The sequence below is a fragment of the Buceros rhinoceros genome, unplaced genomic scaffold (assembly GCF_000710305.1).
Source record: "Buceros rhinoceros silvestris isolate BGI_N320 unplaced genomic scaffold, ASM71030v1 scaffold16559, whole genome shotgun sequence".
In the NCBI taxonomy this organism is placed as follows: domain Eukaryota; kingdom Metazoa; phylum Chordata; class Aves; order Bucerotiformes; family Bucerotidae; genus Buceros; species Buceros rhinoceros.
The window spans coordinates 34916-48017 of NW_010432289.1; the positions used below are offsets into that span (position 1 = coordinate 34916).

The window sequence follows — 13102 nt, forward strand, 5'->3', positions numbered from 1 at the left end:
CGCTCTTCCTTCATCGTGCAGTTTGTGCTACGTAAACTTCACTGACAGGGACCAGGCTGCTCATCCCACTCAATCCCCACGTGTTTTGCTTCCTCTGAGCCGCAACGGGAAAAGCTGTACTGAGCAGCCTGCTCTCCCACCAGGCTACCAGGATGGAGAAGACAGCTCTGCCAGTGTCACCTGCCCCTCTCTGTACCGGTGTGAGAGACGCTTTGGCAAGGATGTAAAGGCTATGGCCAGAGGCAGAGCGATGAGTAATAATGGAACTGCACAGGTCAAAAATAATGTAAAAACGATGTGGTCCTGGCTTCCCATGACACACTGCACCATTCGATTCTACAAGCGGAGCAGTTTTACCTCATGGGATGACCCCTGGAAAGCAAGGCTTCTTCCACTGTGACTGCCACCAACGCCAGCAACGTGCATCAAGCTCCCAAAGAAAGGCTAGTTATTTCACCACCAGGAAAGAATTAGAAAAGCATGTGCAGGCCTGTGTTTTACAGCAAAAGCTTTTGCTTTTACGCACTCTCCTCCCAGATGTGAGTTTGAAGGCAATGGAGGGAGTCAGCTCAGCTTCCTGTGTGCACACAAAAGCTAGAGAGGAGCAGCACGTGGTTGTCCGTGAGACCTAACCAAGGCAGAAATGCCAGTTCTGCTTAGAGAGGGGTCATGGCAGTCGCTCCAGAAGCTGGAAGTACACTCAGTTAAAGCACGTTACATTGCTGTGAAGTTCTGCACTCTACATACAGACTAATCTATACCATAATTCCGCCTTAATTGGCACAAGAGCCCACCTTAATTAAGCATTCTGTAACGTGTCTCCCCACTGCCTCCTGACTTTACACGGATTTTGATGATCAGCTGCAGGTCACAGTAGGGAGAAGAAACATTAGATAACTATAACAGAAAAGATGAAAGATTTTGGAGAGAACGGAAGGGTGAAAGGAACAGGAGGGAACAAAAATTACTCTGCCAAAGCTTAATTTCCATAAATGTGACATTAAAGTCACAAAAACACAAAACCAATGTTACTGTATGGCATTGGCCAAATATCCATTAGCTCAATGGTACCTCATCCTAACACCAGTAAGAGGTGAGACACGCCACTTACTGAAAGGATGGAACCCAGGCTCCCAGAAATAAAGAAACAACTAAAACCTGTTCTTCCCATCAGGCTACTAGGGTGTGTATAAGGGCACCTCAAGGGTTACACGTTGAAAGTATCCCTTGGGATATTATTTTCCCCCAGAAACAATTTTTTTCTTCAAACTGCTTCATTTCATTCTCACCACCTTCTTACCCATTTGGTGACAAAGCAGGTTTTAGCTGCTTTTCCAGAGAAGCTGGAGGTCGTCTTTAAAACCACAAGCAAGCCAACAGCTCACAGAAGGTATGAAAACAACACTGGCTTGAGGAGGAAGGGGGCACTAAAAGCGACTGGGAGATCGGGTCCAACAGAAACATGTACGTCTCTAGCTGCGAAGAGCAGCGTTCTCCGCAGAGCAGACAGATCTACTCATCTTGCTAGGTCTGATCACAACCTCGGTGTGAATGTGTGCGAGTATATACAACTCTGTCTGCACAGACACAGGACAGAAGAGGACACGCCACGTTATAAAAGCCTGTAACATTAACTGTTCACACATCAACTCTTCTCACTCCACCTCTTGCCTGCACACCAGCTGTAGAAGCTCGCTGACGTTACACTGCCAGCAGCTTTCTAAAAGTGTTTTTCCAGCTTTTCGGCAACAAGAGCCAGCCTTATTTCTGAAGGCTGAAGGAAAAATGAAGCTGTCCCAAATTACATGTTGTGTCTCTCTGAATAACTGTGGTTGTGCAGAAGTTGGACAATAATCCTCTGATTATGCTTCTGAACTCTTGCTTATTTACTGGGGATTTTCTGCCAGCAACCCATCCACTTACAGTCCTTAGGCACAATCAAAACATGTTTGCTCTGGGGAAGGAGAAACATTTCAGTGCAATCAAGTGCATCTGGTGTAACTAATCTGGGTTAATCACAGCAATGTGAGGGACACAGAATATGCATTATAAACGAGAAAAGGGAACATTTTTCAACATGCTTTTCAGACTGCATGATGATTTCTCTTAATTATTAATTCTTACATAAAAACGATTAAATGCATCTGTTTGCACAAGTCTTCGTATTTCTGTCACCTTCGTACTTAGAACACTGACTCAGGAATGTGAAAGAAAGCTAAATTTATAAAACTCTCACATACGTTATTCAGCTGCTTAACAGAAAAAACAAGCCCGACATCCACATTCCTACTGAGATTTGAGGGCAGTAAATACATTTTCCTGACTATTTTGGTGTCCAGCCTGGGAAGACATTCTATCCTTCTGTTGCAACAGATCCTGAAAGCATCTCCTTTATATGTGACCGTCCTGGTTTCATTTAAAATAATGTGTAATTTAAATTAGTCAGAGCACGACCACTGTGATTTCAAGAATTCAATGTGAATGAGTTAGAAATATCAGCAATCTTCTGTTTGGCGTTCAGTCCAGTAGCATGAAGCATATTTGTCGCTGCAGAGACTTGGGTGGGTTTTTTTTCTTTTTTTCCTTTTTCTTTTTTAAATTTTATTTATTTTTTAAATTTTTTAAATTTTAAGACCTTGCCTGAAAACTAGACTAATAAAAACAGAATAGTAAAATACTCTGGAACAGTAAAATTTTGCTGTTCTTGACATCCATGAGCAAAACAGTAATATCCTGTGAAAATAACATAGTGCTTTAAAAAGGTGCAATATACCTGTATAGCTAAACTGGTTTGCCTAGTATAAAACTAACTATATACAAGCTTGAAAGCCTAGGAGTTCAAGATTTTAAAACTTTAAAATCCCATCAAAGAGATTGAAAAGACAGATTTATGGCAATCACTACAGCGTAAGGAAGGTGCACCAGGAATCCTTCAAAATTCCAAAGGTTAAAGAAGTTAAGTGCTGGGTTCAGATCAGAAGGGTTCATCAGAGTAACCACAACGGAGCACATGCAAGGGCAGGGAGGAAGGAAAACTTCACAAGAATCTCCTTTATGGCAATAAAGGGACCGGGGGGGGCGGCGGGCGGGGAGGGGAAGTCTTCAGTGAATGAAGTTTTCCTTTTGTCATCGTGAGTTTTAATTCTGGATCATAGTTTGTATTTTTGGTTCTTCTCATCATTATGAACTTCATATTGCTGGAGTCTTCTGGCTTTGAGTCCGTTCCTTTCCGAGTGCAGCCTGCTAGCCCTCTCAGTACCTGTGAGACTGATGAGATTGGTGATACTGGGAGCTCTGCTGAGACGACGTGGAATAGCCCATTGTACTCTGGGACTGAGAAGATCCCTGAATGTTGCTTTGGTAACTCAGGCGCGAGCTGGAGTGCTGCAGTAAAAGAGAGGGGAATCGGGGGAATGAAAACCAGCCTGTTAGGACTATGCAGCTCAGGAAACTTTCAGCCCCTCTGGAGCTCATGAAAACGTGACTGTTGGAGAAGCTGACGAAACAGTGTTACTGTTTAAGGTCCCATAAAAGACGTAATCGGTATGATCTGCAATCAGCCTCCACACAGCACACAAAATACACAAGGTCACTGCAGACACCTAGAGGTACAGCACGCGCACACCCATTTTCTGAAGGAAAAATATACAAGACATGAGAGAGCAGGTTGCATGTCAAACCTCGGCTGTTTCTTAAACTTATATCTATCATTTCTAGAAGCGCTATTAATGCAAAACCAAACTGCTAAGGCCACAAACACCCTTTTCAAGACAGGTAATACTAAATGTTACAGAGAATTTGTTATTCTGTTCCTGAGAAAAAGACAATCATGACCTAAGAGTTACTCAATTTACCTAAATTTTTTCTCCTCTGCTGTTTGGGATGTTAGCTCAGTGGACCCCAGTCTCAGCAAGCCAAATTCACCGATCACTTGCAACCTCCAGCCTGCTGAATTTGCCTGTTTGTTACCACGACCATCCCCTATCCAGAATGAATGAGCTGTAATAACGTAAAGCTGCAAAAAAATGCAGGCCGCAAAATAACGTGAGCTGCAAAAATCACTTTGCATGAAAAATATTGTTCAATAGATAGGAGACTCTGCAGCAAAGTAAATCCCACGCCAGTCCACAAAAAGGACGGTCTAAACAAAAAAAAAATAGAAAAAAATAAAAATATTTGCAGTCAGCAAATGGTGTTTCCAGCCAAGTTAAGTGCGGGGTCAGGCAGCCATTGAAGAGAGTTCTGTTGACTGTCTAGCTGATGGTTCTACTTGGCTATGTCCAAGGGTCATCAGCAAGACTGCAGTCAACAGCAATCGTCCAGGAAGAGTCTCAAGAATCTAAATCCTGAATAAATATCAGGCTTATGAGTAACAGAAAGTCCCTGGAGAACCATGAGTTCTGAATGGAAATCCCGTGGAGACAGTGTGTCTGTGAGAATACCACATCCTCCACAGACCAAGAATTGCTCAGTGAAGGCAATACCCCAGCTAGTGGTCTCATCTAACTACTGGATCCCAAGCAGCAGAGCTGTGAAAGCCTCCCGAGAGCTCTTCAGATGGATGACGAAGAGCAGGTACCTGAAGTTCATTCAGGGTAGAACACTTTCCCCCTTTCTACCTGTACATAAATCGTAAAACATACCTAAAAATACCACATTACTACTAGATGAAGCGCCATGCGGCTAAAGAGAGAGAGGCAACAGCTTAATCCTGCAGAACTCTGTATCTCAGGATAATAGCAACATCACTGATTGTTGTACTTCACTTGTTTGTAAGGGTCAGTTTGGGAGATAACAGCCCAGCACACTGGCTTTGGAAGGGATGTCTCCCAGTGGCATGTACGCTGTTATTTACCGGAGTACGCTTGGCCTGCACGGTTAGATTGTTAACAGAGTGCCTGAAGCCTGGAATTTGTCTCAAAATTCTAACAGTTTTTACAACTTTTAAAAGAAAACGATATGTGATAAATGCTATGACTTTGTAGGAGGAACTCAATCTGGATGAAAAGCATCAGCTCACCACACTAAGCAAAACACCCAAGATCACATAAGGAATGCTCAGTAAAATTCAACCAGGAATTTGCATTGTCATTTGTGGAAGCAACAGAAATTGAGATTGGCAAACTACAAAAAAAATATTTCAATGGAGACTTTAGATCACAAGCTAAATGAAACTCAAAACAAAAGGAATTTGCTTCCTACTTCTGAATAAAATATAATGGAGTAAAATTAATGCCAGAAGACTACAAGGCTGTATTAACTTGTCCGTGCTTATTTTTGCTCCACAGAAGAGAATTTGTTTTTAACAAAGTCAGGCTTGGACAAATTGCAGACATTCCTTTCTGGAACAGAAGAAAGTCAACTAGAATTTAAGGGCAGATAGCCAAAAGCAAGTGTGAAAATGGATAATCAGACCATACCATTCCTTGAGTGATGTAAAGAAAACATACAGATCATCATTTTGATGCCTGTGCTGTTAAAGTTAAAAAGGAAAGAGTCATAGGGAGTGAAAAAAAAATCTGAAAATAATGTATTTAGACTGATTAGCAACTTGGAAGGAGGGAGTTTGTTGACAATTCAGAGATGTATAAGGATTCTGTAATGGATATCATCAAACGCAGCACACCAATCCTCAAAACAGGCCAGCCATAAATACTGTGTAGTCAGACAGCTGGATCTGTCCAGACCTCAAGCCTGTCTGGAACTTTTCAAAAAAGAAACCTAGTTGTCTTTACCCTTAAACTGCCCTCAACGCCTCCATGATCATTCGTAATTAAAAAAGTAAAACAGAAATGACAGAAAAATGCCTGGCACTGAGAAATCAATTGTCTGTGAAGAAGGTCTGGAGGGCTAAGCCAAGGCAACTCCAGAGCTGGATTTTTTAAAAGCTAATTCAAGTTTAAAGCAGCCTGAAAAGACCATTCTCCAAGGTGGGATCCTCTCAAAGACTAGTAGCAGACGGAATTCCTCATGTCTTTTAAAATCTACCTTTAACATCTACCTTTCTCATATTCTGCTTTCAATTCTTCACTATCCCAGCAAGTAGAAACTCAGAAGTACTGAGTGAGGATCCTGATGAGGTCAATGCTTTCGTATTTAGTGTAAGTCACCTTTTCAGTGGAAAATACAATTATAGTAAGCAAAGGCAAGTATGCAAATCCCAAACCAATTCAGTGATACTGCTTTTACTTATGAATACTGAAAACATTAAATCCATTCAACTTTGGTCACATCAGAAACAATGTGTGTCTTTGTGTTCTGCTTCAGCATGAATCATACTCATGAAGCAAAACATCATTCCTGTGCTAGCATGCATTTTTTCCTTCACATTATTAGGAGACTTAGCAAGATACTACAATAAACTCCACACACGTGATGATGAGGTAAAATGGAGCAGGAATCAAATGAGAGCACCTGGTTCTAACTTTGCTGCTGCTTCTCAGGATTTTCTCAGATCTGCTTCTCACACAGGGTTTAACATTGCCAACAGCAGAACCTGATTTAATGCAGCATTGATGTGCATGAAATAGTTCCACTGGCTTCAGTAAGATTACTCTCAAACATAAAGATAAGCATATATTTAAGTGTTTTCCTGGAGAGAACTACTCCTTCAACACGTTAAGGGTGCGGCAGATACGACTTGTGCTGGTATTCTATTGAAAAACACTACCCACAGCACAAAACCTTGAGACCCATGTTTTTATCTAATACACCACAGCATGCCTGCTCAGGTTACTTGAGAAATTTATCAAAACATGACCTGCTCTTGCAGTAGGGAAGGAGGAAAACAACGTTTTGGCCCTACAGTATTAGAAGCAGCAAAAATTCAAGAGGTACCTGATAATCTGAAGGCATGACAGGCCCGCCTGAGTTAGTGCCTGAAGGCCCTATGCGTGGTTTCTTGTTCGGAGGCACCTGGTTGAGGCTGGAGTCCTGGCTGTGCTGGAGTCCTGCGCCTGCGCCCGCTCCTCCTGTGCCAGCACCCCCGGCCGTCCCGTTGGTCTGGGCGCTGTTCTGCTGCTGCTGCTGTGGCTGCTGCGGCGCTGCCTGCTGCTGCTGCTGAGGTGCTGTTTGCTGCTGATGTTGATTCTGCTGCTGTTGATTCTAGGGGAAGAAGCGCCACAACATGGTCACTTGCTCTGAACTGGCTGGTGAGCTTTGTGGAGTTGCCAACGCCACCGTGCCTATGGAGGAAGCAGCAGCTCTGTGTGCTTGATAGGAAAACACAGCAAGGCTGCGTGTCAGGAGAAATGCATCCTCGGTACGCGCCTGCACACTTTGGGGGGGTATCTCATTCACAGTGGTTTCAGTTTTCTAACAAAGCAAGCTAGATTAGAGCTGGAAGGACAGCCTAGTACCTCCTCCTGCTAGCCAAGTGCTCAGAGAGGAGGACAGCACAGTGGTGTCAGTTTTCTAACAAAGCAAGCTAGATTAGAGCTGGAAGGACAGCCTAGTACCTCCTCCTGCTAGCCAAGTGCTCAGAGAGGAGGACAGAAGGAACCACTTACAAAGCAGTAATCACCTAACAAACTGAATGAAAACCCCCAAAATTTCACTAGTGCTCAGCAGCAGACATGGTGAACCACAGAAAATGGTTCTAATGCTTCAACAGCCTTGTTCACTCAGAATCAAAACTTTTCAAACTTTCACAAATGACACGTTACAATAACCCAAAGGAGGTTGGCAGCTTTACTGACAGAAAGGTAAGCAAAAAGGGGGTTGTAGCGAGGTGGGGGTCGGTCTCTTCTCTCATGCAACAAGTGACAGGACAAGAGGAAACTGCCTCATGTTGCACCAGGGGAGTTTTAGGTTGGACGTTAAGATGTCTTTACATTTCTGTAAACCCTTTTGGGTTGTGAAGCACTGGAACAGGCTGCTCAGGGCAGTGGTGGAGTCCCCATCCCTGGAGGTGTTTAATAGACGTGTGGATGTGGTGCTGAGGGACATGGTTTAGGGACCCTGGCAGTGCAGGGTGAATGGTTGGACTCGATGATCTGAAAGGTCTCTTCCAACCAAAATGATTCTGTGATTCTGTGAAATGGAGACCAGAGAAATTATATCATTTCTTCCAAGCCGCAAGCAAATTCTGTGCCAGATGCAGAAGAGGTTTAATTCCTGTTTTGATCTGTTGTGCTTTCAAGTACCTTGTAAAGATTGGTACACTGGGAATAGGGCCCAGCTTGGTGTGCTAGGTCACAAAATCTTATCGAAATAGCAGAAAAGTTAAAATTGACCAGACACAAATAGTTGAAGACAAAAGAGGAGGAAACAGCTGAAGGATTAATCTGGCAAGGGAAGGAGAAGACTGGTGAAGGAAGAGAAGCCCATTGAAACTGCAACCTAGCCAGAAGACAGAAGAAGAGAAAAGTGTCATGAAAGTGAGAAAAAAGTTAAGAAGGGGAACACAAGAGCAAAAGACATTGTACTCTTCTGGCTTCAGAGGGCTGCAGACTAAAAAGAACATTAGAGAACTGGAGGGAAGGTTAGGAAACCAGCAGAATGCAGCTCTGCCCTCCATAGTTAGATGGTTTCATGGAAAGACCACCCATTTGTCTGCTTTCGAGCACCAGGGGTGGCTCTTCCATCAGAGCACTAAAGCATGTAAGAGACTTGCGAAGAAAAGCAATTCCACTCCAACTGTGAGATACGTCACTTGTTCATCACAGAAAAAAACTACAATTGTCATGGCTGGAATTAAAAAGCCCGACTACCCCACCCCACCTCCCCCATATGGAACACTTCAGGATAGTCTCTTTTCCTGGAATATCTGCCTAGATAATTATCACAGCTTTAGTACAGCAGCCTTTTATAAAAACCTCAGTTTCTCAGAAATCACGACAACCAGCTGCCACTAGCAGAAATCTCCTAATGCCCACAATCACCAAAAGGCACGTTGATAAATGACATGAGACCTGTGTCTATGCCATTCCTCACAATGCTCTCCCAAGATACATTCAGCTGGAGTTTGCCATGATGAATTCATTCAAGATTACAAAGAAGCCTTGCGTCTTCAAGGACTTAGAGGTGGTTTGTATTTCCTTTTCACATTTAGCAAGACCAGTAATGGATCCTCCTGCTTGTAGTCCTCAAATCCCATCTCAGTCAGATCTGTCTCCCGGGAGATTTAAATGCCAATCATTTTAATAGTTAATTAAGCTGGCTTGTAAAAAACAAAACAAAACAAAAAACCCCCCCAACAACCTGTTAAGAGGCAATTTATCTTTTCACAATGGTTTGAACTTGACTTAAACAAACACCACTAATGCGGTACTGTTTCCATAGGCTTGTTTGAATGCAAGTGAGGCGGTTGCTACTGCAAGAGCTGGAAAATGGCAATTTGGTTGTGTGTAAACAAGTACTGCAGGAACTCGCGCCATTACAGACAACGGTTTATCGTAGGTCCCATGTTTCACACTTCGGATATTAACGCACAATTTACCTGGCCAGTCTGATTTTGCTCTTCTGTGCCAAACTTGCCTAATAGAATTTTTATGAGAAAACAATCTTCTCACTTTGTTTTACACTCGTTTTAGCTTTGCTGACTAACAATTAACTGTTTTGAAGAATGGAGCTTACGTTAAAGGTTCTTCAATTCAGATGCAAGTTCCAAATCAACACACACAGAGAACTCCTCTAGGGTTCCAAAGGACTACTCAGGTATTAATTGTTTTAAAAACAAACAAGAAACTCACACTATTTTAAAAAAAAATCCCTTTGCTTGCACTGTCATAAAGAAAACGTGGCACAGATCCAACTTCCAGAATATCCTTTACCTTCACATTTTCTACACCATGAGAACACATTCAATGAGTAATGCATGACTTATATTACCCTAAGTGGTCTGAAAAAATTAATTTGAAGTATGCATAAATACGTGACTGCTCCCAACAATCTCAAAGACCATTTATATAATGGCTGGTTTGAATACAAACATGCCATTGTTTCCTCCCCCCAATACTCCCAGGAAAAAGACTGATATTTACTTTTAAATACACTGACTTAACAAAAGCCAGAGTAATTTTAATTCACAAGGTTTACTCTTGTTTCTGAAGCTGTGAGAGTCAAACCAATCCCAATCAAATCAGTATCATGACCTGCACTGTGGTTTTGCTTAGGTGTCTGTTCCCTCATTTTGAAAAAACTATATGGACACAAAACCCCAAGATGTTACCACTTGTTCTCAGGACAGAAGAATCTACGTTATCTGTTCCAAAACCAAAATGTGCTGTCTGAACTGTACTTTGTACACTTTTAAACTCAGCTAGATTCTCACCTTAGGCAGAGAATCTGAAAACAGAAGATGCGTGTAGTCAAAGGGTTAACGGTCCTTCTCACATAGCCCTCAGATAACCATGGTTCGAGGCTGTTCTCCTCACATTTTGCTGGCTATACATTACTGTTAGGGTATCACTGTACACTTTTAAGTGAAAATAACAAGCTGTTTCACACACTATAGCACCATTGTCCAGCCTCCACACCACCACGGGACAATCGCTGCAGTCACGTAGCCCAGCTGAGCTACGCATACAGAGCAGGTCAGATTATGTTGCTAACGCACCAAAATTTACTGTGCACGCAAACAAGTTCTTGCCCGTGTCTACGGGGCTATGGGAAAAAGTATTCAGAGCAGACTGTCGCTACCAGAACAGTTCATGCTCCTTATTACTCCTTTGTCAGGGGGTCCTTAAAACATGATCAGGAAACGGTGTGCAGATGGATGAAGTGTTCTGATGTAGTGCCAGAAGCAGGCTGCCACCATTTATTTGAGACCTTGACAGCCATCTACTTTCAAATGGCTGGAAGCGTGCCAGGCACACAATGGAAATGCCATTCTTTTCGTGTGATCACAATGTATTTTCAATCATGCGACACGGGAGGACATAGCAAGGTCCTCTTGGAATGATGGCAGCTGAAAGCAAGGTACTGCTGACAAAACGACCCATCCAGCTCACTCCCCACAGGTCAGGGGAAACTGTGCTTGTGACACTGCCTGAGAAATCCCAAAGTTATCTGATACTTTTAATTTGTCTGGGAAGAGACTTGCCTGGAAAACACATTTTTGGTTAACTCTTTGCATTTCATTTGTTTTCACTGGTAGCACCATGACTGTTATTTCATATGCAAAAGAAAAAAAAGAGTTTATTATACCTTATCCCCTTTCTCTTCAGGTTCATCTTCGTTGAGGAACTCTCTTTTAGGATATGGAATCTGACAGCCAGCAAATACACTGAAACACAGTAAACAGTAAACACTCCACAAATATGAACATACAACATAAATTTACTGAATGCTATGTGAAAAATAAGTGAATATAACAATTTAATTTCTTGTATTTTGTGAGTCCTGTTTCCATAAGTGATTGGCACTGTGAGCACCAAAGATATCAGCAGATACCATCAGCTAGGTGCTGATGATAATGTCAGATCTCTTTGCTGTTGGCATGAGGCCATTGTTTAGAAACCATGGCGTGGCTGAGCATGCCCAGATGCCAGAACGACCACTTGTTGATCCAGAAGGCAAAACGAACAAACACGGTGTCACAGGTTCCACAGCACCTAGTTGGGACATGCACAGCTCACTGAATGAAAGGCCTGATCTGAAAACTATTCATGTCTTATGAGCCCGCCTTGGCTTACAGCAGGCTTAAATGTATTTGCCAACCACAGCTACGGAGTTACTTTCAATTAGCTTCTCAGGCCTTGTTTAGAGGAAAAAAAACCCATAGCTTTTAAATTCAGCTGGCTAATGGGATTTGGAATACTCCTTAATGTTTATGGCAGAGGCTTTATCATAACGTTGTCCTGTAATCCATGGGGAGCTACTGTCTACATAGGACCATATCAGATAAACACTAAATAGAAAATTAATGGTCCATCTTGACCAGTATTAACTTCTTAGATTTCTGTGCCAGTATCAGAACACAATCACCCTGATAGGATTTTTTCAAGTGTGTAAACAGTTCTTAATCTAGCTGCTATGCAGTCTTTGGCTTATCCAAACAGAAAAAGAAAGAAAAAAAACCCCAACCAGTCCCAACTAGACTCCTGTTGCACTCCAGTGGCTGTTCCCTTCTTTCAGTGTTGGCTGCCAGCTGAGGAAGCAGTGAAAGCAAAGGTGGAACTCTCCCTGCATCCAGCTCCTACAGATCATAATGCTAAGAACTACCGTGCTTCTGGAAATGGGAAGAGGAACGTCCGCCAGCAGGAAGTGAACCTATCATTTGAATTTTTCATTACAATAAAAATATGTAACAATTTAAAATTTGTATTCTCAAGCCTTCTGAGCAAAGGACCTATGGGATTTTAGGCAGTCATTGATCACTTCTGTCTTCTCATACTCCTACCCTGTGCAACAGGGGATGGAAAAGGGCTGCAGGTCAGAGAACTGTCCTAGTCCTAGGGAGAGGCACAATGAAACCAGGCAATGGAGAACAGGGCTCTGTGAGGCTATGTAAGGCAGAACAGAACAGGACACACATGAATTCTCTAAACACTGCAATAATATGGTCACACGAGCTTTGGTAGACTGTTCAGAATTACAACACCAGTGTGGTACTGGGTTATTGTCCATGACCACTCAGTTCTGACACAAGTAGATATGGACGCTTCCATACTACACTAATAGTTTCTACTGAGCATGCCTGAGCTACTACTTCTTGTGGATGTAGGTAGATATATGTGAATTTGTCAGTTGTTGTCTCATTTCAGGGATCAGCATTTGGCAGAAAGAAGACATCCCTGAGGAGCACAGAAGAGGGAATACATACTCTGATGTAGGCAGAGGATCCTCTTGAAAGTAGGGGTCCTGCAAAGCCTGCTCTGAGGTAATTCTCTTTGTAGGGTCCATAGTAAGAAGCTTCTGAAGCTGCAAAACATAACATGAAAAATAGCATAAAGCTTATCAAACTATCATTTTTCAAACTATGACTTATATGTCTTGGATTGTGGATAGTTAAATTACTTGTGGCTCGTCCAGACAAGCCTAAGTTAGCATTGCTTGTTCAGAGAAGCTCCCAAGAACTAGAATGCACATCCATGAAGCACTAGGGCTGTGAAGCTCTTCTCACGTAAGAAATACAATTAAGTGTATCAGGCGATACTGC

The 13102-nt window shown here is 42.5% G+C and overlaps 1 protein-coding gene across 1 annotated transcript in view; it reads right to left on the minus strand.

The window, feature by feature from the left end:
• Positions 1-2617: 2617 nt before the first annotated feature.
• CDK19 (cyclin-dependent kinase 19) overlaps positions 2618-13102 on the minus strand; it is a gene marked incomplete at its 5' end in the record, with an annotated part of 15927 nt that continues 5442 nt past the window's right edge. Inside the window, 4 exons of the mRNA XM_010143724.1 lie at positions 2618-3384; positions 6838-7104; positions 11149-11227; positions 12767-12864. Coding sequence (XP_010142026.1) covers positions 3253-3384; positions 6838-7104; positions 11149-11227; positions 12767-12864 — 576 coding nt within the window. The remainder of the gene's footprint in view (positions 3385-6837; positions 7105-11148; positions 11228-12766; positions 12865-13102) is intronic.